The sequence below is a fragment of the Anopheles coluzzii genome, chromosome 2 (assembly GCF_943734685.1).
Source record: "Anopheles coluzzii chromosome 2, AcolN3, whole genome shotgun sequence".
NCBI lineage: Eukaryota > Metazoa > Arthropoda > Insecta > Diptera > Culicidae > Anopheles > Anopheles coluzzii.
This window is the reverse complement of record NC_064670.1, coordinates 39,284,007-39,309,788: the sequence shown is the minus strand read 5'-3', so window position 1 is coordinate 39,309,788 and position 25,782 is coordinate 39,284,007. Positions and strand designations below refer to the sequence as shown.

At 42.5% G+C, this 25,782-nt stretch overlaps 1 protein-coding gene across 4 annotated transcripts in view; it reads right to left on the bottom strand.

The window, feature by feature from the left end:
• The window catches only part of LOC120949847 (protein eva-1-like), a 90,895-nt gene that overhangs the window by 41,322 nt on the left and 23,791 nt on the right, over positions 1-25,782 (bottom strand). For all 4 annotated transcript variants that reach the window (XM_049605414.1, XM_040367411.2, XM_049605415.1 and 1 more), the window contains 2 exons: positions 9,372-9,494; positions 6,106-6,224 (listed from right to left, as the gene is read on the bottom strand). In XM_049605414.1, coding sequence (XP_049461371.1) covers positions 6,106-6,224; positions 9,372-9,494 — 242 coding nt within the window. The remainder of the gene's footprint in view (positions 1-6,105; positions 6,225-9,371; positions 9,495-25,782) is intronic.

Sequence of the window (25,782 nt, the reverse complement as noted above, 5' to 3'; positions counted from 1 at the left end):
GATTTTATAAAACATTAAAACTGTAAGAATCATTGGCATTTTTGAGAAAAAAAAATCGCCAAATTCAAACCGCAACATCTATTTGCAACGTAATCGTTCTGTTTTGAATGGATGACTACTTAGAAAAAACATACTTTAGTTTTTCGTTTAGTTCGTTTACTCCACATTTGTGACAACGTTCGATTGTAGCAGCTGTACTCAGAACAGGAACACAAACGATTTTTTTGTTTTTGTCATACTTTCAAATGTCACGTAATAACTATTGCAAAAATGGTGAATGGAATAGAATAGAAAAAAAACAACTCGGTAAAAGTCATTTATCAAAGGCGTGAATGCAAAATGTTCATTCGTCCGGAATCAGCATACTTCAGAAAGAGGAGTGCTGAAATAAAAACTTTTCGATCCATAAATTTGCTATTCTATGAAACGGTAAAAGGTTTGAATTCATGTTTCTTATATGATGTGATTTTCTTTTTTACAAATCGTTAGCCTTTGTCCGTATGAATTGGTGACAGACTGGATCTATAGATAAAACATACAGCTGAATTATTTTTCATGTTTCCGTTTTATGAATATTTGTTATCAAAAAGTTGTATATTTTATAACTGTTGGTGTATGAGAAGAGCTTTGTACTGTTTCTGTGAGGTTAAAATAATCAAGACAAAAAAGCTAGTACTGTAATGGAGAAGCCTGGTGTTTCAAGCACAATTATTTGTATGGAGACGCCTAGCCATTCACATCATAAGATTCATGTTTCCTTACTTTTACAGTGTTAACAACCGCTGCGTCGTATGTTTCCATGAAACAATGTTTTTCTCATGCTTCCATTTTGTATCTGCTACTCAATGATTTACTGCAGAACGAATGAGGGAGTAAACAATGAACAAGAACGGCATATGGTACAGCGCTTGCCGTAATGAAACAAACGAGCAAAAACAATTGTCTTGCCGCCCGCTTGCTACCTTTGTGCATACTCACTTATTGTACTGTGACATCACACTGTGTTAAAAAGTGAGTAACTCAATTTAATTTGACTATTTTTTTCTAATAATTAAAAAGTTGCATTATTTAACAGTTTTGAGCAGCACATATGAGGAATTCGTTCCTTCATTTTTAAATTGCGCTGTTAATCTTTTAAATGTGATAAAATTACAATATAAATAATTTAAAGGTGGAATTTTGTAATTTAAAGGTAGAAGATTTGAAATAAATTCATGTAATTTCAATTCAGGAAAAACAATCTTCAAATCTTTAACTGAATGCTCCAAAATATTACAAATAATCAAAATAGTAATTCTGATGCACTTCTAATACTATAGTTATAGTAATTCTAATACTGTGAAAAATATTCAGTATAATGTCAATAAAATATTTTAATAATCTTTAAAACATTCAACAATAAAAGCACAAGCCAATATGATTTTGGATTTTATTAACATTTTGTATCAAATTAGTGACAAACTATTGAAATGCACTGAATGTTGAAGCTTATGTTTAACAAGTTACCCAAACGTGTTAATAATACAACAAACACTGTAAACCTTGTTGTGGCAAGGAAAATCAAACAGACTAATGAAATATTAAAATAAAGCTTGTTATCTATGCTGATTACAATAACAGCAAGTATAATGTAGTTTGCTGATCTCCCTCCCTTTTTCTACCGCATGATAAAATATTAATTTATGCAATGTCTGCTAGTTACTCACTTTCGCAATAAAACGCACCCCAACATAAGGAACACAGCATATTAATAATCTTGATCTCCAACTATCTGCTCTACTAGACTTCCCGTGTCAAATACATACACTACCTGCTATGAGCCCCAAGAGAAGAAAACCTTCTTGCAACATATTTGGGACTGGTGTGACGGTGGTAGTAAATTTTAGTGTCCATAGTAATAACCAGCTTCGGCAACAGTGGCAGCACAACGCTACGCACCATAGCGAGCATACTTTCCGCACCTGTGAACCCAAATGCAAACCACTCGTAGCATCGTGTGTACAGGTGAAAATAATGCCTTCCATCCATAGCACGCGTTCTGGGCAGCGCATGACAGCAGTCATTCGTCATTGGCGGTCTGGCAAAAAGGGACGCAAATGATACTTAAGTATCTCATGGCCCTAATGAAATGATGAAAATTTGCGGCGAGCTAGCCACCATTGAGCATTGCGGTACGCTGGAAAAAAGGTCACCATAAACATGGGTAACACACCTGTTGTTTTGTTTTAATTTCCCGTAGCTTAAACGGAGAAATACTTAACAAAGTAGAAGCAAATGAAATTCTTCTATGCAGAAGCATCGGCGCAAGAAGAGCAGGACCGGAATAAATGTCATCTGGTTTTCCTGTTAGCTCCTTTTGCAAGTAAAAGCTTGAGAGGAGTAGTCGTGACGGCTCACTGTCACACGGTTGGTCACGCAGATTGTTATTACGTTTCGGATCCGGCGGTACTTTGCAGCTGAGATCCATTACACCGGTCCCGGGGTGGATCAGAAGTCCCGGTTCCGGTGACCGCGCTTCTTGAGCTATAAAATCTAGCAAAGTTTATTTCAGGCGAAAAGTTTTGCTCTGGTTTGGACGACAGTGCCACTTCTAGTTGGCTATTATCGTCCGCACTGCCCTCGAGCGTAATAATAGGATTATACACAGCCCTGCAGACGCCATCAGCAAAAGCCAGGGCGGGTATGACTCTCGCTTAGCAGAAGATGCGGATTTCACTGCTGTTTTCTTCCGTCTTTTGTGTACCGTTCCTCAATGGGGACGGGTATGGCTGTTTGGAAGAAAGATTCCTTTCCTGCCGGAGTGAAGTACGGGAAAAACCACAAATCCGGACGCGGTATTGGGCGGATACACCGACGTCGACGACGACGACGACGTCGCCACTAGCAAGAGTGAGCTAATGTTTCAGAAAAGGATTATGACAGCTTTCGTCCACTTGGATGCCGCTTTGCAACCGGCACTTTACAGAGCATGTCTTGAGGTCCGAAGTGTCGATTCGTTGCTAGATGGCAGAGTCTTTTTGTAGCTCTTAGGATAGTATTATAATTCAGTAGGATGCGGTACGAATATGAGTGAGTGTGAGAGACACGGAGAGTTTGTTTCATATCGTTAGAGGCAGAGTTAAAGCATTGGATAGTCCATTTACGTATGTTTCTTTTGGATGATGAAGCTTTACATTCCAAGAATGAGAGTGGGTTAGTTTATTAAAGCTAATTCTCTATTGTGTTAAAAGCAGATCAGCAACAGACACTGCTAGCATTACTTAATGAATGAGTTGTAGCAAATTCAGTAATACTCAAAGGAATTCACGCAAAATGATTGTCTCCAATTCATGAAATTAGCATAGGATTGTTATTCCAAAATGGATCTTTTAAGACTTTTGAAAGCGTGTTCGGAAGTTTAAAAAATGCTACATCGCAAACGCAATCTCAGGGTACGAAAACAATATCGGAAAACTAACAACTACGGACATGTTATGTTCGGGGTTAAAGCTCTTTCAAGCATGTTTTGGATAGTGCTTGCTCATTCACGGCCGTAGCTGTATTTTCGTACATGCACATAGAAGCAAAGAAGAAAGTAGAGAATGCACTGTTAAAACACAAATTAGAATCACACTTGTTCGTCTAAAAGCAAACACACATAGCTGTGTGAGAACGATTGTCTACATTTAGGCGCAAAAGAATTCCTTGCAGCAAAACTTTCGTCCGCCTGTTGGCCTACTGCATGCAAAGTCTAGCGTCAATGCTGTATTGATGCATCTTTCTCAAGCGTTGCTAAAGCTACACAAGCATGCGTCCGTGTGTGTGTCCGGGTGTGTGTGTCCGGGTGTGCTAGTGTATGCTAGTGTGCTGGCATACATGCTAACCATGTCGCCTCCAAACGACGTCGTCTACCGTAAGCACATTATCATGTACGCAGAGCAAGATGACGATGATGAATGCTGATAGAACGCTGTGAACACGCCAAAGCACTAATCCTCCCAGAGACATCCTTTTTGGGGCGGAGAAGGCTGCTGCCACTCCGCAGATAGTATCCAGTGGGGAAATCCCGCAGATAATGAAGCGACCGGTCGTAGGTGCGGCTGTGACAAAGATGCTTTATTTTATCATGCATTACCCAGGGTGATTAAAGCACAACATCCGGGCGCTGGTATGATGTATCAATCTGAGGGTGTTAGGCGTGCTATCTGCGAGAAGGATATTAGCCCCGAACATGGAAACCATTGCCACTAGCTTTTGGTTGGGGGAGGTCGAGAATCATCCTATTTCTCGGATCGTGTTGTAAGGTTGCAAGAGCTGATGTGTGATTAAGTACGAAATAAGAGCATGTTGTTGGTGTTGTCGCTAGTGTAGTTGCTTCTTTAACAACTTGTACAACATTACTCCAAAGCATGGTAGTTTATGAATATTGTTAGCTAATGTAAATAAAGTCCCAAAAATGGATATCAATTTCGATAAAATATATTGAGCTCCCTTCTAATGTTCTGCTTGAATGGCTTTGTTTATTAAAAACAACAATAAAACAATGATATTAGCTCACCGTAAAACAGCAAACTGGCGATATTAAAAAACATCCCCTCCCCCTCCGGAACATAAAGTTTACATTTCATAAAAAAGCCATCGTCATAATTAATTCGCCGCAAACGCATCTAACCGTATCTTGGGCGCTTTTATTACTTCCTTAGTGAGCAATTCTTCGCCTCTGCCACTGGCCACCCAGCGCGTGCGCCAGTGATCCACGCGCCAAAAAAAAAAAAAAAGACGATCCAACAAAGCGACCGGTTCGGGCCAACAGCTTCCATGTGCCGCAAACAGGAATAAAAGTTTGCCCGCGCCACACTCATTAAAAAACAATTCACTAAGAAGTGAAACCCATTATCGAATATTAGCGCAAAAGCAGTGGCAACATAATTCATTGCGCTCGCTGCGACAGATTGGCACAAAAAGTGAGCCCAATAATAAAAATGGGACCCGCGCGTATAAAAAAAAAACAAACTTGCACTTACAATCTTGCACAACAACCGGCCCTGGCACCGGGACAGAGAAAGCGAAGGCACGGCCACTGCGGAACTTAACCACAGTTAGATGAGTTTGCCGTCTTTCTCCGCTCTGCGATAGGGAGGGCGCTGGGTTGGCGTGGAGATAAAAAAAAAGAATTTGATCGCTCGGGGGGAAAGCAGAATGGGAATGTTTGTGTTTGCAAGAGCGAAGAGGAGCCTTTCTGTTCGCTTTACTTTTTACAGAGGTGATAGCAGCGCTGGTCCGTCCCGACGGAGTGGGAGTACGCTGCTGTCGCCAAGGTTCAACGAGGTCAAAATAAATTAAATTTCATCCGAAAAGTGCTTCTTGTTGCGGTATAATTTGCCAAACGCACGAAGATTGAGGAAGCAAAACGCAATTTGTCCATTATCTGCTCGTTTGGATCGGAAATGCTTATCATGGTGGAAAAATTCGCTCCCCTTAACCCGCAGCTTCAGCTTGGTTCACACAGGACGCACTCACACATACGCGCGAATCCGTTTGCGGAACCTGGACCTGCAAAGCGCCCGAGCGCGGCAGTAGAATACATTATGCATTCTGACATTGGCAGTGTTTGCTAATTAGCATAAATTATGATTTATCGCGCTCCGTGTTAATTGCCTTCATTTACGACGGATTGGTGCTGGGATTCTTTTTCCTGCGAGATTTCTGCATCCACGCCCGAGTTGTGGTCACCGGGCGCGGCAGTATAGAATGGGTGAGTGAATTTGTTTACTTGCTGAGGGAAGGCATCTGTTTGTTTTTTTTGTGTTCCGTTTTGTGAGTGTGTCTTTTTTGTCAATTCTCACCAACAACAGTTTGGTTTGAGAGTGGGAACAAACAATAGCGAAGGTGGCGCCAGTGTCGGTGGTTTTATTCATCTTTCCACTTACTCGCGGTCAAAGTTGTACCTTGACCACACCACACTGGACACCACTGTCCACTGTTCCTGCGCAGTACGGTTTACGGGCTCTGCAACAATGTTCGACTAGAAAGTTTCATTTATTCCACCTTACGCGTCGCCAGCATAATATGGTATGAATAGTATCAGCAGAGAAAAGTGTTTGAAAACAATCCGTTCCCACTTACCTGCAAGGCGTTTGGCCAGGTGCAGCTTTCCGGTGCCTTTATCTCTATTTCCGTCCCCGGTATGCTGATATCGAGCGCATCTTCCGTGCTTGCCGGGCACAAGTTCCGTTCGTTTGCATCTGTGAAAAAGGGCAGATGTTTAAATGTGTTAAAAGGAATCTTTTGAAACTATTATGAACAGGTTTGAACTGTTTGAACTCTTTCAAACAGTGAATTATAATGAGATGCATTTAAACACTACCCTCGATGCACCTCATTTACGCAACAAAAACGCGGTACGCGCGTACATCCATCAACCATCACCACCTGCCGATCATTTAAAAGCCCAACAAAAACCCGCACGATACACTGAAAGATAAACTGTACACTGTAATGAAACGCTCTGTCGAATTGAATTATTTACTAATTGGATTACACGAGCATAATATTTGCCTCGGGATGAACAACAGCACACGGGGCATAAAAGTGCGAGACAAAACAAACAATAACGAATGAGAACGGTGGCCCATTCGATACGAGAGGAGAGGCTGCGGCAGACTGAGGCCGATCGAAAAAACCACAAAATTTCCCCGAGCAATACCATAAAGCTGGGTAATATTTTATGTGCGTAGCGATGCAATATATGTGAGAATGTGAGCGTACGCGCGCTCGTGTGTGTGTGAGTAGATCCTGCTGGCTGTAGCGCTAAAAGAATCACGGAGCATTAAAAGAAGAAAAAAAAGAATAAATAAAACACGCCAGCAAAAGCCATGCCAGCGCGTTTGCTTTCCGGACCGCTGCATCGTTGCTTTATGGCCATAATTTGTTAATGCTTCTCAATTAGTTTCCGCACGTACGGTTTCCGGATCGGTTTTCGATTCCGTGCCGTCGGCTGGGGCTTTGACGCTGATGCCGCCGCCGCCAACGACGACGAACCGGCCGAAGGAAATCTACGGCCTCAAGGAGAAAAACACCACCGCCCGGATAGAGCAGTGCCCTAACCGCAACGGCAGGCATATAAATCAAAACCAGTAAATCCGATAACGAGCGCGTCTTGTGCTGGCCGGGCTAAGTTGGGGTTTTTATTTTTTATTTTGTGGCTGTGAGAGACGGCTTCGGCCGAAAGCTCCTCCGCCAGGACTACGCTCCTGGCACAACTCAAAACAACACGCCCCAGAGCGCTCGTCGAATCCGCACAAAAGCATTTGCTCGCCTTAATCAACCGAAAGCCCCGCCAGTGAAACACAATCCCATCGATACGTAAATGGTGATAAATGTTCCTTTAAAAAGATTGCAGCAAATTAATTTCCCACGTAGAGTCGATTTTCCGCTAGACTTTTCTTCCGAGCCGGTACGAAATTGGAGCACCATCAGGAAAGAAACTAACAATGGTGGGGCAGTGCAAGCAACGAGAAGCAGCACACGGCTGGTGGAGGAAAACTGACGAAACCAATCGCGAAGTGAAGACCAATAATTAGTAGGATTATTTAATTATTATATTACGCCCATTGGCTTCTGTGCACCGCGGCCAAACCGAGCAGCGAGAAGGGTTGGGAGAAAAATAGCACTTTTATGACTATTGTTTTTATGAAATCCTTTCCTCACTTTGTGTGGGACAGATGTTGAGAGCTACTGAAAATGGCAGAACATGTAACGCATTAATTCCGCAAGTTTAATGTGCGAATTAACAACTTTCCTGAGGTTTGGTGGATTATTTTCGATTATATTATCATATTCTTCGCGGACGTTATCTTTGTTAATAGTAATATTTTATATTGCAAAACAAAACAAAATAATTAGAGTTAAAAACTTCCCAAGTACTGAATAAAGAAAAAATGAACATAAAGCATTATGAGCTCAGAACGCCAAATCATAATTAAGCAGCCAAAGCTCAAGAGAGTAATATAATTCAAATTAGACAACATCAAAGTATCCTTAGTTCCTGTCGATTACTTATCAGCTTAAAATGAGTTTCCAGCCACCGTCACTCCTCCTTGATCATCAAAGCATCGAATTTCCGTCGAATCGTATGAAGTGAGTTGTTTTTCCCGAAAAAATACCCCCGACAATCTTGCGATTGAAACACTCGAACTCATAAAATCTTTCCCATTGCGAAAAGACGCTGTCCATGGCACACGCGGCACTGCTTAGAATCAAGAGGGCACCTAGCCCCGGTGACTGATTTATTGAAATGTCGATGAAAACACTTTCCCTGAAATCGAAAGCCACCAGCATTCGGGTGGAAAGATTCGCGGTGATGAACTGCCAGCCATGCCACGGGTAAGGCTTCCTTCGGCAGTGCGGTTACGCTTTGGTGATAATGACAATTCGACGAGCGGCACCCTGCTCGGAGGTCAACATGCTAAGCACTTTTATTTTAAGAGGCGCACAGAAGAAGAAGAAGATGAAGAAGAAGCCGAGGCTGTAGCCGTTGAATAGCACTCCGCAAAGAGCGGTTCGTCGTTAGCAGTCATCGAACTTTGCTACTTTGCGCTCGAATAAGTTTTTAATTAATTTCCCATTATTCATTCAGTGTTTTGCGATTGTTTTTAAGGCGTGGAAATTGGGAACGCTGCCCGTAACACCGGCACACCCACCGTGCACCGTGGGAGAGGTGCTGGCTGATTACATCGGGGTGGTTTTCAATTTCCACCATCACCACCGTCAGCGCTAGCTGAGGAAATTGAATGGCCTATCGAGCCTTAACGAGTTGCGGTACGGGTTTGGTGAAACAATAGAAGTATGTTTATGCTGACGGATTCTTTTTTGTGCCGTTGTGGAGCGATTGAAATGATGGAAACTAAACAATAACTAAGCCACTGAATAGGATTGGATGAAATTGATTGATTGCGCATGAGAAAACACGAAACTGGCCGATAACGTTACACTCAATGAGGCGTTATGTTTGCAACCCTTTTTGCTTTGCTTTCAACATTGTGTTTTTATGTACTACTTTGATTTATTTCGTATAGCTTCATTCATAGTAAAGTGAAAAAAGTTGAATAAAGGGCAGCAGTTCTTTCAACGGTTGTGTGCCGATTAACGTACAAAGTAATAATGAATCGGAGCAATTGAAGGCAACACTTAAGCATTGATTGAAATTTAAATATTAAAATGAAACATTTGCAATGTTCTCTCCCCTTTTCTTTGTTTTTCCTGAAATGCATAAAACATTTGCTTCCGTTACACCCACTATCCCACCAGAAAGGAAGAGAGAAGTACTAACATCATTATCAACACTGCACGACATTTGCCCAATTGCAATTTGTTAGATCATATCTACTTACCGCCGCTCCGCCCGTACTGCGCTATCTCGATCGAGATGCTCGTGCCGCGGGGACAACTTAATGTGACAAGCTCTCGATCACAGCCGGCCCGTTGATATGTGCGCAACGTTCCCGAAAGTAGCGCTGCAAATAGAGATAGCAAGAAAAAAAAAGATTGAGATGGAGAGAGAAGAGAAAAAAAACATATGATGAAAAGACGGAACAATTGCACGAGGATGGAATAAATATCAAGATGTGACGCGGTCGGGAGCGACAGACCGATGAAGTGGGGGAGAGAGGGGGGGGGGAGAAAAAACAGTCCAAGGACAAAGGACTAGAATAAACTGCACGTTTGTCATCCCGTCGGAAGAGTGTAGTGTGAAAAGCGTCCCATATTGTACGCATCGTACAAAACCCACGGAACGTGAGAAAATAGTACGTGTATCAGCCGGATGAGAGAAGAACGAACGAAAGCTTGACTACGTGTGCACTTTTTGTGATGGAAATCTTCATATTATCACATTAATTTGTCTGCTGACACTTTCGTTTCCCGAAGGTTGCTTAGGATGAGCCCGGTGACCATGGGTTTGATGTTGAAAAATTTAAGTCAATCAAAACGAAGGGTGGTGTGTGTATAATATGAACTTACATAAATAGTCGAAAGATAAATATTTTGTGTAAATTATATTCCCTAACTGTTTGGTAATGCATTAAAAATTGTATAATCAATTGTTGTCATGCTCTACTTCACTGTGTCACTGCTGAATGTTTTCAATCAAAACATATTTCACTTGCAACGTTTAAATAAGCATAACTGAGATTTAACTGGAAACCCTCTAGAAAGTAACTAAAAAAGTGGATTTTTAGATTACGAATACAAAGGCCCCAACTACTTTGCTTGGCCATTCCTAAACGTCAGCATGATATGCCATATTCTCAGTGTGAATGTGCTGCACATTCACGAACCACAAATCCAGAACGATAAGCTTGCCGAACGCACTGTACCGTATACAACTATGTCCGCAGTTGCAAACAATGTTACATCTGGCCAGATGGAAAATCTGAATTCTGGGCAAATGTTTCCCGGAATACCTTCTCAATTGCATTCCTATTCGTTGCCTTTCTTTGTCCGGTGCAGTTGCACAGATCGTTACCTTCATTATGTCCGTTTGGTGTGCATATTTTACAGAAGCTTGGTCTAGCTTGGGCCATTTGGGCACGGTTGATTTCTAGCACAAACGTAAATCCCCATCATAGCAAGGAAAGTGGGCCACATATTGCATTCCAAATATTTTGCGCCCAGTTGTGCAGAATCGTGAAACGTTTATTGTTTGAATACGGTTGCCAAGGAAGACTAAATACTCGTCAAATAAATGGTTTGCATCATAGCATTACCCCGTTTGGGACATACATTACGTATTAAATTTCAATACAGCCGTTGCTTTAACTGCTATATATGTGTGCTAATAAAGAAGAATTGAACACAATGAAAACAGTATTGCGTATTATAAAAAGTAAAACAATGTCGTACTTTGACAACTATTGCTAAAGCTGCAGGAAATTATTTCCAGCACACCAAACTGTACCACTCACTGAACATAATGAAGTATGGCTTTATTGCCGTCAAATGCTAGCAATAAGCTTCTTGCAACACCATCAATATTCAATCGACCGGTACGAAGGGCACTCAATTCGAAAAACGCTCATTGTCGAAACAAAAATTGTAAGCCGATTAAGGGCGTAACCGTAACGCAAGCGAAAAAAACACCTTCTTAACAAGCGATTTTGACTACGAGCTGCTAGAAAGGTTGCTAAATTTGGTTCACTTTTGAACAGCAATGGATGCGAAGGGATTTTAGTATTTTCCAAGTGTGCGTTAATTAGCTTTTATCATACTTCGGTCAGCGTTGCTGTGTTGTATCCAGTCTGTTTTTGGCAATGACGTCATTGAACAATGCCTGTGAGAATTTTTGAAACGTACCTTTTTGCAAAAGCTTACCGATGCTATCTAAAGCTCACAGTCCCAGATGGTTTCGTTTCACCTTTTGCTACGAGAATCGCCGATATATTGCGCAGTTTGCTCGTGAAATTAAATTTTCTCGTTTGAACGCACTGACACTGCATGATAAACAGAAGTACGGTGCCAAAATACGGTACGATTTCGCTTACAACCTTGTAAGCGAAGAAGGAAGGCTATCAATGGGTCTGAAAAAGTACATCTTATTTCATTCCATTCATCTGTGTTGTTGTTTTTTTTCCGACCACTGTTCACTGCGTAAGTTTTCGCTTCAGCGCTGATAAATCACTGACAACGAGCCAGACGACGCTGTAAATTATATGCTCCATTTCGTGTAACTCCTATCGCCGCACTGCTGACCTGAGTGAAGTGTGGCGACGGTTTTTGCACGAGATGATGGCCAAGGTGCTAAACGTGATACATGCGAAAGGAGGAAGAAAAAATCCTCCCAGCCGAGAGCAGCCAACCAGACACAGCAAGCGAGATGCAAAAACAACACAACAACAGCAGTAAAGAAAGCAGTGGATGACAAAAAAGAATAAGAAACACTAGCGATTTGATAAGTACATGGACCGATGAAGAGGGGCGGGTGCACGTTCACTTGTTTCTACATTGCGGAAGGTTGCCGAGTTCCCCGAAAACCTGAATTGAAAGCGACGTTCAACGGAAAGGGAAATGGGAAGGACGGAAAATGCTTTAAAAATGGTGAAAAACTTCTGAAAGTCATCTCGGAACCTTTCTAAACAGTAATAGCTGTGTCATCTCGCCAAACGCGGCCAAACCAAACGCAGCCCTTACCATAACGCTGGTGAGAAAATTCGCCACCTTTTTACCCAGCGCCATCGTTCCGGCCGCCGCTGCTTCGCCTTTCCCCTCCCCGGGGCGGTTGATTGGATGAAAAGAACGAAAAGTTGACCGAAGTATTCCAATATAAATTGTTTCGCAAACAGCACGGCACAGCAAAGGTAGCTCCAACCAACACTTTTGCTACCACTTGAAGGTTCTGTGTTTTTTTTTCTCTCGTGCGAGTCGGCTGGTGTTCGGTTGGTTGGTTGATTGGGTGTGAAAGTAAATTTATATACGATAATGCGTCCTTGTCCAGTGCTTGGGCAATTACTTTTACGAAACAGGGCTTGAAAGTTGTTATGGTAAATGGTATCTTTTTACCACCGCCCATTTTGGGCTGAATGTTATGTAGGCGCTGTGGTTGGCGTTTTGCATATTTTTCGAAGAGTTTGGTAAGATTAGAAAAGGAATGCAGGACTTTCGAACAATCACCGTCTTAAATATATATATATATATATATCGAGGAACTAATCCAGCTTTATACATGTTATGTTTACTGCAGAACATATGTAGACAGTTTATTTCATGAATAGGCCAAAAAGCAATTGATAACATAGGATTTGCTGCTCGTGCAATAGTTGACAAAGAGGGTAAAATTGCATCTGAACAGAGCTTAGACTATCCTATATTATTAACATAATAGTTTAATCTGAAGATTAGATAAAACATATCGAACGTTCTTCTTCTTCTACTTCTTCTTCTTCTTTGGCATAACAACCACTGCCGGTCAAGGCCTGCCTGTACCCACTGGTGAAGTGAGCTTGGCTTTCAGTGACTTCTTGTTACCATAGCAGGAGACTCAGTTCTACATATGGAGACACGGTCTATTCGGGGCTAGAATCCATGACGAGCATGTTGTTAAGTCGTACGATTTGATGACCAGACCGACCATCTAAAGTATCTAAAGCTATGATTTTGAAATTAAATTTGAGCTCAATGGAATAGTATCAAACGACGTGTTATAGTTCCTGACGTTGATAAGATTATCTTACATACAGCTACAGATACAAAGCACAGTAGAACGAATTTAACAAACGAATCGTTCCAGTTTACTTTATTTTTTACTTTGTATGATGAATAAGGATTCTTTTTGGCAAGGTTCTTATAAAGGGCACGTTGTCTCCTGTAAAGCTTTTCAGCCCGTGCCGAGTCCGGTAACGCGATCAAATGAATTCTCGTCTGCCATAACTGCGTGCATAGTTTACGGTAATTAGAGCGAAGTATCAAAATACCGATTATTCTTTCGAAAATTCCTTAGTGACGCATTTTGTGCGAAAAGATGTGTCGACTTACTGTAGCGTGTGGTTGCATACCGTTTACGATATACTCGGTTTCATATTACACAAGAATCGGCAAGCTATCACGTCTCAGTTTAAATGCCCAAAAGTAGCATCACCTGACATAGAGCCTGGTAAGTGTGCAAACTATTGCATTTAATTCCGATAAACAAATACCAAAGTACCGACAAAACCCACAAATGCTTAAACATTGCTTAACACATTTCTCGTATTACTTGTTTCATCTCGTTAATTGGAAAACCATCTTCATTATACCTTCATAGGAATCGTTGCTTGAGCACTTTTAGGAAACACGAACAACTGTGACCGTATCTCAACAGTTCTTTATTTATCCCCAGTTGTTATAACAGATTTCAAAAGAAAATTTGGTGTTTTATAAAGAGATCAACTTTTTTCTTTAATACGACCACACTAAGTCAAATGCAAAGATAACCGCAAGTATAATAACAAACAAAGTGGTAAACAGTGGACTGAACGCAAAAAAAATCGTTCAAACTTCCTCGAAACAACCAACACTCACGAGCAGCAAAAAAACTTGAGAAACTATGAACTTAGCGATGGTGTCAATAATTTCAAAATATGCTTTCCGTTCCTCAGTAAATAATATTCTGCATGTGACACGATGTGTGAGCAACACAAATTTGAATGTGCGAGCGCTCCGGAAAAAAACATAAACGATAACAGCGCACATAAAAACACTCGCCGCTAAGAGCGCATTAAATAAACGAATACCGGCAGTCTTAACAACTGGCGCAAAATGGAAAAAGGAGATATTCCATTTCTGCATTCCACATGCCGCTAGCGGTAGGTGATAAAACAAATACTTTTTTGCTTAACGGTAGCGCTGCTGCCTCTGCTGCCTCTGCTGCTGCTACTCGGCCTTTTCTACCGCCTTCAACAAGCTACTTATTCATTCTCGTCCAACGGTGAGCGCACCGTCAGCTTGGAATAATATTGCTTGCTTAACAGCTGTTGCAGAAGTTCGCCCTGAACTTTGCTCACTTTTGTCTCACCGGGTGAAACGGCCCCGGAGAATGGTTGAGCAAAACGTCTTTCGCAAAACGTCGTGCTTATTGCATTTCGACACTCACCGAAACTGTGCAGCTCTGCATCATATGGTTCGTTAATAATTGTTTAGCTTTTTAAGGGAAGGAAGGACGATCATTGCTGCAAGCAGTTAAACACACTTACGGGTTTGATTTACAATCAATAAATTTGAACACTCTTCACAAACAGATAAATAACGGCGCGTGATAAGATGAATAATACGCAAAGTATTTGCCAGACCGATACCAATACGATCGGAGTGCGTGTGTCTGTGTGTGGGACGGTAATTTTATATCCCACCCAAAAACGGTTGATTTATACGTTTTCCTTCGGCTTGGGCACGGTTTTTACGCAAGTCGGAAGATTTGGTCGGAACTTTTTACGGATATGTATCAATTTAACAAACGTCTTTGCCGCCAAAAACATCCGCTTTTCGCAATTTGCACGTACAAAAAAAAAACCGAACCCATTCCGATCGCGGCAGGAGGATGTTCACGCGCTTCACGCGTATGCGAGGTGCCGATTATGCAATGGAAAAATGGTGAGAGAGATAGGGAGAGAGAGAGAGAGAGAGCAAGCGAGAGAGGAGTAAATTGAGGCATAAATCAAACATTGAAAAATCGCTGAAAACTCTGGCCAGCGATCGCAGCATGCCGATGGTCTACGGATGGGTGTAGCAATGGAAACGCTTCCTTTTCAAACTGTGTGCCGTACAGCGGAAAGCCCATTTCCGTTTGGCCCCTGTGTCGGTCCGTCGCGTTGGGTGCGGGTTCTTTGTTTTTTCAACGCACGCCCCTTTTGATTGGTGGGAACGAAAATCAGTGTGAAAAATCGGTTTCCGGGTTTCCGTTTCGTTTCTGGCGCCCAGGAAATGTTTGGCAACGTTGGTTCATTTGCTACGGATCGAGCAAATCCCATCCTTTCGGTCCGAGCTGTGGTTAGAAATATGTGTACCATGTGTCTACCTTTTTGTTTTCATAGCATCGCCGGGCCCCTCTCGGGTGAACGGACGTGCATGTTAAAGAGGTTGAAATTTGGAACGTATCCCTAATCCGATCACTGCAATACGCTAAGCCGTCGTAAAAGACGTTTCGAACGTTCGACGCGTTCGACATGCGATTAGCATTAGCCGGATTGGGTGGCATATTGTGTCACTGAACCGAGCATAAACCGACGGCTCACGGGTTGCGCTTATGTAAAGAGGCGTGACACAATTCCGGGTAAGATTTATGGATATTTGTTAAGTCTTCCGCTCCCTGCCATGTATCACCCAATCACGAATCATCAAATTCTCAGTAATGTGAGCGATAATTTGGTTTCTCTTTCCCGAATGCCCGCATGATGGGCGAATTTTTTAGCAGCTTATTTGACGCTCAATGCGATGCATGTACGGCTCACATCACTCGATTTTCCTTTTAGCGGCTTAGTCGCTTTGACACTTTAAAAGACAAAGCAATGCTTCACAACTTTGCTTCAGTTCTGAAAGGTTCTGCGTTTTTTTCTTATTCTTCTTTTGCTACCCTCTACATTCCTTTCTTTTTCCTTCGAATTGAAACTACAATTTCGGTGATGAATTCCTGCCCGGTATCGGCATCGGGGTATGAGAATGGAATTCGCTGCACGGAAGCGAAACCCCGTACCGCTGCCCCATAACGCCTGGCAGCAATGGCGACGGCGGCGGGAGCGAAAGATAAATTTAAATCACTTTGATGCTTTTGTTCAACGAGCATAAACGTTGCCCTAGATTGTTACGTCTTCGATTTTCCCGGCGATGAAGCGAACGGAAGACAATTTCCCCTTCGACAGGGAGAGAGAGAGTGATACAGCAAGGGTGGAAACGGTGGTAGGGTGGTGCGTTTGGAAGCTCCCGCTGACACGGTACATTGTTTTTCGTGGTACGATGCTCCAAACGGCATGCCAGTAGCATACGAAGCGTTGCTTGATGCGCGAAAATCATCAATTTTGCTTCGTCTCATTTTCACACGCATCCGTTCGCGTTCGTTTGCGCGTTCAAGACGCGAATGAACCCGACCCGGCCATGGATCATCCTGCAGACTCGGTAAGAGAAGGTGTGGTGTGTTTGTGTGTCTTCACGGGCTTCCTTTTTGTTGGTCGTGTAAAAAACTATTACCAACCAACTTTTACGCGCGTTGCGCTCGGATGAACCAAATGCGTAACAATTCTGCTCATGAATCATTCATCCTGAAGTTGGCAAAACTATTACATGCTTCATTAATGGCTTCAATATCCGGCACGGAGCCCGGGCGTGCGCCGAACAGCTGTTAGAAGATGTTTTTGGCATGGCACAATTGTTCACCACCATCGACTTTGCTCAGCAGCGGTGCGCGCAGAACGCGGATTTTGAAGATCGAACGCGCTGCCAGCTCCAAGAATCAATACAGCATCCCACTCAATTGGGTACAAATTAAATTTAACATTGTGCTGCATGAACACGAAACGTCTAAAGACCGCCCAGATTGATGCGTCTCAAAATGCTATTCACGTTTGAGTACGCTCGTTACGGGCTCCTTTCAGATGCATGAGCACACTCATTCACTTTAAGTATTGTGCTGGCTACGTTAATAAAAATAAAATCACTGAATCGATCAAAATGAACCCGAAAATCCCTCGCAAAAATGCAGAGCGCACATCCAGCACAGTTTGAAGAAACCGAATGAAATGGAACGGAAAAGTTAGTTCAAATGAAGGATTCTTTCATTTTCCACACCACTATCATTTCTCTTCCAATCGTACTAACCCTCCGCTGGTCTCGCACCTCACTCCTCACTACTTTGGTGTGGTTTTTGTTCCTCCCAGGCCAAACGCAAACCACTTTTGCGATGGAAAGTTTTGCGTTTCGGCTTGATTTTCCCATTTGTTGGGATTTCGATGTGAGCTGGTAGATTACAACCGATGACGAACCTTCTAGTCTAGTTCAGTGGTGGCATGATGTTGAACTTGGCCACACGCGGGGCGGGGTGGTCGAGAGCGGAAAGCCATTCTGGTCGGGTTTTCACAGTGCTTTCAAATTTGCATGAAAGTTTTTAATTCAGTTATCGTCCCGTTTGACGAGGGTGAACATTGATCGGTAAATATTGTTCGTGAGCTGCTACGATATACATCAACACATACTAACGAAGGAGCGTGTCTTTCTTGTTGTTGTTATTATTGAATGTGCCGGATTGGTTGCCGTAATTTATTTCCTATTTTTGAATGATATTTTATGGGACAAAAAGTTCTCTCTCGAGCAAAAACCAAAAAAGTCCCAAACGACATTGTATGAAGGAAGCGTAAGCTTCTGCCATTCCGACCGCTATTTATGCTATTTAACACGTTTTCAACAATTCTAATGGAGGTCACACAATCCTCTGACCTCCTCACTTAGCTATGCAAAGCACATTCCCTTCCACGTCCTTCTCGCGCTAAATTACCTTTCAATCTTATGTAAGCTTTTGATCTCACGGCAAACGAAGACTGTACTCCAGGTGGCTGCAGTGCTAAAACAGGGGGTTCGTCTTAAACGAGCATTCTGTTCCGTAACAAAGAATGTCCCTCTCTCTGGCAACAACCGATTTCATGCCGAAGTGCTGTTACGTATGCAGCACGCTAATCCAGCACGAATGAAGTGCTGAGCGTGTAGTGGTGATAAATGCAATTGAAAAGTAGTACTACTGGGTGTGCGAGAATGTGTTACCAGGTTTTTTTTTTTTTTTGTTATCAGTATAGGATCTTCGAGCAAAAATCGAGCAGCAGAAGCAGAAGCAGTGCTACATGGTTCTAACTGAAGGCATCATACCGGCGCCAGGTAAAGTGGAATTTAATTTGGCAATCCGTCACCTCTGGTGGCGTCTCCGCTTCCCGATCCTCGATTCTCGCAAACCGTTCAATCGGTTTGGCTGTAAAACTGGAAATGACGGCATGAATTGTGCATCGCGCAGTGTGCCACTTCTACCTGCTCTGTGTGCTTGCTTTGCCGTGCTCGACGTTCCATTGCATCCCGGCTAGGATCGGGCACTTGTTTGCCGAGCGAGTGCTGTTGATCATTTCGTGCAGGATTTTTCTTTCCCGTGGTGCGTTTGGAAACTTTGAAATACTCCTCCCTCCCCCCCGCCCTCCAACCACGACAGTGACAATGGAAACGCTTTTCATGCCAAACTGCTGCTGCTACTGTAATATAATGTGCAGCACGTGCGGCAAAGTGCAGAGTCTCTTTTTCCCAAGACAAGAACGCACCAGTTGAGACAGGGGGAAGCACCAGAGAAGCTATTACACCAGCTGCATTCTAGGGATGCAGGTTTTTTTGCTCACTTGTCCTCCTCTTCGAGTGTGCCTATGCGCTTTGCTGCTAAGACATGGCCCGAATGTACAGCGATTGTGCGAGCGGTAAAGCTGCCCCCGCTCGAGGATTTACGTGTGAGGCGTGTTTGGGAAAGCACAGGCAGCCCACGAAAGGTTATCGAGCACGAAACTCGTTGCAATGTGTTTCCACGGACAGCTTTGGGCTGAGAGTACGATTCGAAGTGGGATTTCTCTTCAACCTGCCAGCTGCAAAATGGGGAATACGCTCCCTGCGCAACGGCAAATGCATTCAATCGTTTCGACAGCACGGCTCGTACAATGATTCTGTTGCCATGTGTTTGGGACACTCATACACACATGTACACAAACACACGCATACATAGAACCGGCTCACTTATCGATATCGGTACAAATTCGATAAGCAATAGTTTTTTCTTTGGTTTTCTTTTTTTCGGATTACAAAATCTCACCCATAGACACAGCGATGAACTCTCGTCTGTCAAAGAGATTTTTTCACAGTTTTGCACGATGTGGAGGGGATTTTTTTCTTCTGCTCTTGTTTGTGCATATCTACGAGCTCGTAGCTCGTTATTGACAATTTTACATCTCCTGCAAAGCGAACGGGACAAACCCCGGGCGAAGAACGCTTGGCGCCACGGTGCACGGTGGAAGGCTGGAAGGGAGGTCATAAGATCCGCAGCAGCTAGAAGAGACGATGTACTTTCGAGCGGGCTTAAGTGTAAAGCACATAGGGTTATCTGCCGGCATCGGGATAAGTGGAAATAAATTATTCATTCGATTTTGCAGTAACACTTGTGCCGTTGGCGTACCCTGCCCTAGCCTAGAAAAGCTAGCGGTTAGCGCGGCAAAAAGGGAAGCGAGGGAGTGAATGCTTCACAGCTGGGGTGTGTGTGTGATAGATTTACGCTTAAAGCTCATATCACGAAAGCTGCCGGTGGATTGTCTTGTCGCATTCTAATGCATAAATAAATCGTAATGGTTGCATTGTATTAGACGTAACCACCGCTCCCATGCTGTGTCATGATTGCTGTTCGGTGACATTGGGTTGTGACGGGATCGGGCGAACAGGGGAACACCCGGCAGCGGAACAATTTGAATATTGATGGGTTTCATTACAATATTGAAAGAAAATGATAATTTTATGAGAAAGATGAAGAATCTATATGTTTGTTCTGCTCCTTCGTAGCCTAAAAACTTGATTTTTTGTTGCCTTGCATTTGTAGCAATTGGGATGTGCAACTGGAGCGATAATAAGGGTAAGGAGATGTTTATATACAAATCTCACTTTATTTTATGAATGAGCTATTAAGAGATCTTTTAGGAGGCTTGATTGGAAGTGTAGTGAAAATATTTTATTTAGAAGGAAAAGAATTTAATGCATTGGTCTCCAACTTGTGATCCGTGATATTAGCAAACGTGGTCCGCGAAAGAATTCATTTTTGAAAAAGAAAAGCTTATTACATATACATATCATGAATGTTTATTTTTTCCAAAATCACGATTACATTTGCAACTCACATGTCTAGAATAAAATAAGATTTAAATATATTTTTATCAAAAACTTTGAGCTAACTCTACAAAATGTATGCCCTCAAAGGATGTTGGCTGCGGCAAATTTATTTTCAAAGTCAAACATTTACATTTTCGATCAAGTGTATTTTAGGTCGACGATCCTAAAAAGGTTGGAGAGCACTGCCTTAAGGAATACGTTAAATCGCTTGTTATGAAAGCGTCAGAATAGACTAACTCTATTAACCAAGTGCTTAACAGATTGAATGAGCTAAGAAGAAGCGTTTTTGCTAGTAGAGTTTAATAATTGTATTACTCAATCAATGCCTCATTCCAAGTAAAGAGCCAATCGATAACATAGTTTGATCAACAAATTTGAGTTCGATGACAATAATCTTAACACGTCTCGGAATGTATTACGTCATTTTTTTAAATATCAATCTATATAGCCTTATGAGATTGTATATACCGTTTGCATTGGTTATATTTGTTTAACTTAAAAAGTGGGTCACTTACAACCAAACCATAAATAAAGATACACTTTTTCCTCTTCTCCATTTACATCTAACTCCACGGCACCCAAGAAATAAGAACTTCAAATAGGATCGTGACACAATAACCATTACGACCATCCCCCACAGCCTGGAAGCTAATAATAATGACACGCCTCATGACGACCACTTCCTCACGGCCAACCGGAAAGTTCTCCACATTACCTCCGTCGGGTCCGTATTCCAGACAGACGGGAAGCGCCCACCCAAAACCCCACTCCAACCCGAGGTGGCGAGGGAAAATATTTGTTTTCGAAATTGAAATAAATGTTCGTTATTTTTCTCACCACGCTACGTCGCCATTCATTACCATGACCATGACCATCGCCACTGCTACTGGTTTCGATTGCTTTGTGACTTTGCGGGAACGCGCACACACACACACTCACTAAGAAAAACAAAAAGAACTCCATGTTTACTCTGCTTGCTCTCTTTACGGGTGATAATGTTTTCCTACCACATCCCAGACCGTGTGATACCCGCCCTGTTCTACAACGCCACTTTCCTGCCGCTCAGCAGCAGAAGCAGTTTGGAAAATTTGCGAAATTACCACCGGATAACTTATGTGGTCATAAAATTGTCGGCTCAGTTATCTTTCAGCTTCCTTTCCTCTACCCTTGTAGAACTTTCCCTCCCCGAGGGGGAGATGGAGATCGATCCACCCAAGCTCCATTTCGGTTGGGTTTGCCGGTACGGAGGGGCTGGCGACGAGTGATTGGTACGCAAGTAATTATCGACGTTCATTTTCGGACGTCGGAGGAAAAAGTTTGTCTCTGGTGGCCAGCCGCTGCCCATCCTACAGCCACGCTCAAGGACGGCTTCACTCACACTCACTGCGCTCTGTGCAAACAGCACGGTCAAAACTTTCACTTGCCACCACTTTGGTCAGCGCTTAACGGTAATGGTAAACATAATTTCTGCGATAGGGCAAGCCGGCGAGAAGTAATAAAAATTATTATCCCCGGCTGACTAGCGCCTTTTACCTTCCGCCTCGTGACAGCGCCCTTGCTTTTGGCAATGGAGGAGCGCTGTGTACCTAACGCTGTTTAACCAGCACCTAGCAAAGTGTGGTAGCTGATCGAGCAGTTGCTTTAGGCGTGCTTTTTATTAGCTTAATTGAACAGCTCACAGGGAGGAAATGATGCACTCCGTCTCTAATGGGTTGGAAAATGAACAGATTAGAACGGTACACGACGGTAGATGTGTTTGCGCAGAGTGATGGGAAAGAATGATGGTTTGCTATCATTAGTCTAGAAACAATTCCAAAATTTGGAGTGAAGATTGTTTATTTAAATTACGATTCTTTTCGACAGCATTTAGATAAAATGGATAATCATTGCAATCATATTACTTTTGCTTGAACCGCTTGTTCAACTTTAAAATCGGTTATCGCTCAGAGAATAATGTTGTCTCGTAAAAGAAGACAAACAAAATGTGTTTGAAGAGAAAAATCTTAAATTATTTTCTTCTAACTGATATACAACCAAAAAGCTACGGAACAGCTTGAGCTTGGTTCGCTTGATTGATGCGAGCACAGTGTTGACAAATTTTCAAATCTTAATGCGTCATTATTTTCTTTACAGCGTCATCAACTACTCGGTGGCGAGGGCAATGTACACTCACACAGTAATAAATACCACAGACACTGCAATATATTTTTCTTTGCAATCAATTCTCGATGCTGTTCATCATTAACTTCGATGTGTAAGCACTCCACTGAAAACCCATCGATCGAATGATTAATTTTCCATCCAACAAAGAAAAATGAAACGTTCGCTGATTCTCGGTGGTGTTAGGTGCAGGCACGATTATGAATAGAGTTTCTCGGACGGGCAAAACGGGGCGTTGCCTCAATGTGGGATGGAATCCTGTTGTTGCAAAAATGGCTTTCAGAATCCAATGTGTTGGATGATTGTTTACCGAGCCAAGCTACCCAGGAAGAAATGCTCACTAATGACATAGCAAGCGTCGTTACAGACAAAGAACCAGCGGACGCTAAAGTAAGATGAATAGTTGAAGTATCATTGAGCACTGTGCGAGTGGCGATGGCTAAACAATCAATCAATATCATTATGAAGCTATAAAATGTGCTATTCCACAACGAGCGGTTTAAATTTCTTTAGAAAAGTGAGTTTGCATGGTAGGGAAGAGAGGAATCGCTGTGAAGCAAGTTTTGCAAACAAGCTCACATTACACCGCTCTGTTGCTTGTTGCGAGATGGAAGAAGCATTGTTGAATAATGATGGACGTACTTATCTAATGTCGGTTGCAGAATAGTTGCAAATGGCTCGATATCGGGTATGAAGATATTAATGATGGTCGCGCAACACAAATGAAGAATTTGCACGGTGGTGAGAAACTATTTCAAAAATTATTACCTCCACCCAAAAGCAACTGTGTCACGTGTCCAAAACGATCGCAAATGATTGTTGAATGTGACGTTCGTAATGGGTCAGCCCATGCCGTCAGTGAATCGTGCCACAGGCAAACGGAACCTTTGGCAGCAAATAGATTCTCGCTGGCAATCTTTCAGGTGAAGGGTGCGACACAGCAAAAGTGCGAAACAACTGGCAAAGGCACGGTTTTAATCGAGTGAACTAAATAATGGGTGCGGGCTTAAAAATAGATCGCAAGGGCCGATGTCACATGAGAAGGTGTAGGTGTTTACAGTGATGGGAAATGGGGGAGGGAGCAAGCTGTGGGAAAATGGTATGGAATGCACACAGTTATGAGTGTAAGTTCGAGATTTAAACTCAAAATTTGCTCAATTACTATGTCTTCATCTTTAGAAAATGTTCAGGATTCTTGAACTAGCGATGCATTGGATAAACTTTCAAGTTCGAAGTATCTTCTTTCCCTAGGCAACGCTGACAACAATCAATTTCAACTTTGCAATTTCAAAAAACTAACTTCTTCTAATTCCCATTCCCAATTTCATTTCCAACTTGCATACACTCGCTGTTTACTTTACAACTTCATCCCACCACACACACACACACACCACCCATGGTCTGGTGGTGTTTACGTTTGTTTACGTTTCAGCATCATCACACTCCCGACGGAGCCGTGGAAGAAGAATGGAAAGAAACGTTGCCCTCACGCTATTTTCGTACTCGCCTGTCCGCTAACTCGTGTCACTTCGGTTCATGCTGTGCTATTTTCGGTACGACCGGCCAGCACCGTGCACACTGTGCCCGCTCTCATTGGTTGCCCGCTGTAAGTTATACGCTCGGGGAACACTTGGGTAATTTTGTGACGATGCGTCCCCGGTTCGGTGCTTCTAAACTGCAACGCAAAGGGATAGGACATCATCAGCAGCAGCAACAGCAGCAGCAGTAGAAGCAGCATGTACGTCTGGTGACTAATGTTGAACTTGTTTTGAAAGCAGAATCATGCAAAGTCAAAGCAAACTCTTTTGGTAAAGGTAGGTCGAAGGGCGTGCGTAAGGAGGGGTTTGGGTTATTTTTTACATTTTTATCATCTGTTGCAAAATATCACATTTAGTTGTTATGTTTTATGTCATTTTCAGAGGGAGATCCAAGCAGCATGAAACTGTTCAAGAGTAAAACAAGCCAAAAATGTAGAGTGAGTGTTTTTTCTTTGTTTGGTGTCATGTTTTCATTTATGATTTTATATGTGAATTAATATTTAAACAAAAACTCAAGTTATATTTAAACTTTAATATGTTACTCCCCTGTGTTTAAAATTATGCTTCTTGTTCCAAGACATCGTGCAAGCAATTTGCTAAACGAAACAACTAAGCTCCCTCCATATAATTGTTATGACATAATTTATGAAATATGTTTGCTGAAATCCTTTATGCTTTTTTTAACGATAGCCAATTTGGAGCCAATATAAGTAGCGTAAATTGTGTCCTACCTTCGCTCCAGTCTCATATCTCTAGCACGCTACTATGCAGTCAATGCGGCAGCACCACGCTATGATCGCTCTCAGCAGCCGCAAGACCAAGTTATGGGTCGTGAATTTTACGATAGGCAACACGTCGTTCGTTCTTGTGTCGTTTTTTGTTCTTCTTCTTCAATTCAATTTTGTTTTTTAAAGCATTATTCTCATTCCATTAAAGTGATTTTACATTTCCCGTGCCGCCGGTGCAGCGAAACAAAATTTATGATCACCTTCTATGAGTGTACCTTAAGTTTTTTTCCGTCACCGTGATGGAACGAGTACGTTTTAAGAGTGTTAGGTCGCTGGAGGGCTCTTACGAGGTGATTTAGAGCGTGTTTACCTTTGGTGCAAATCGTGCCACCAAGCGAGTACAGGAGCTTTTTCTCCCATAGCTCTGCAGATTCATTAACACTGATGAGCCTGCATGAACGTCACGACACAAAGGACGGCATTGGGTAAACGCTTCGCTGCATTTCGGAATATAAATCTTGAGAATTGCAAAATAGATGAAAATTCTCCCGATTGGGGTCATAAATCCAGCCAAACATCCTAGTGGTTTGAAGAAGTTGACATTTAATGTAATTTAAGCAATATGTCTACATTTTAGTGGCACCAGTTCATTAATTAAACATATTTTAATAATAGTTCCATACCACTAAACAAATAGCTAAGCACTAAACAAACACAAAAAGAAACAAAAATGATTCGAATGGTCCGCTGATACGTTTAACGGGACCTCTCCCAGCGACTTCCGGCGACAGATTGAAGCTGACTGGATGAACACACATTCCAATAAAAATAGCCGATAGTTCGTTGCGAACGGCAGATTTCATCCCACGCCTCGCCGTGCTAACGAGAAGCGACAGTTGTGCTATTCGGTGGAAAACTATTTCTGTGATTGTTTCCTTCGCCTTTTGTTCCCCCCCCCCCCTGCTCCT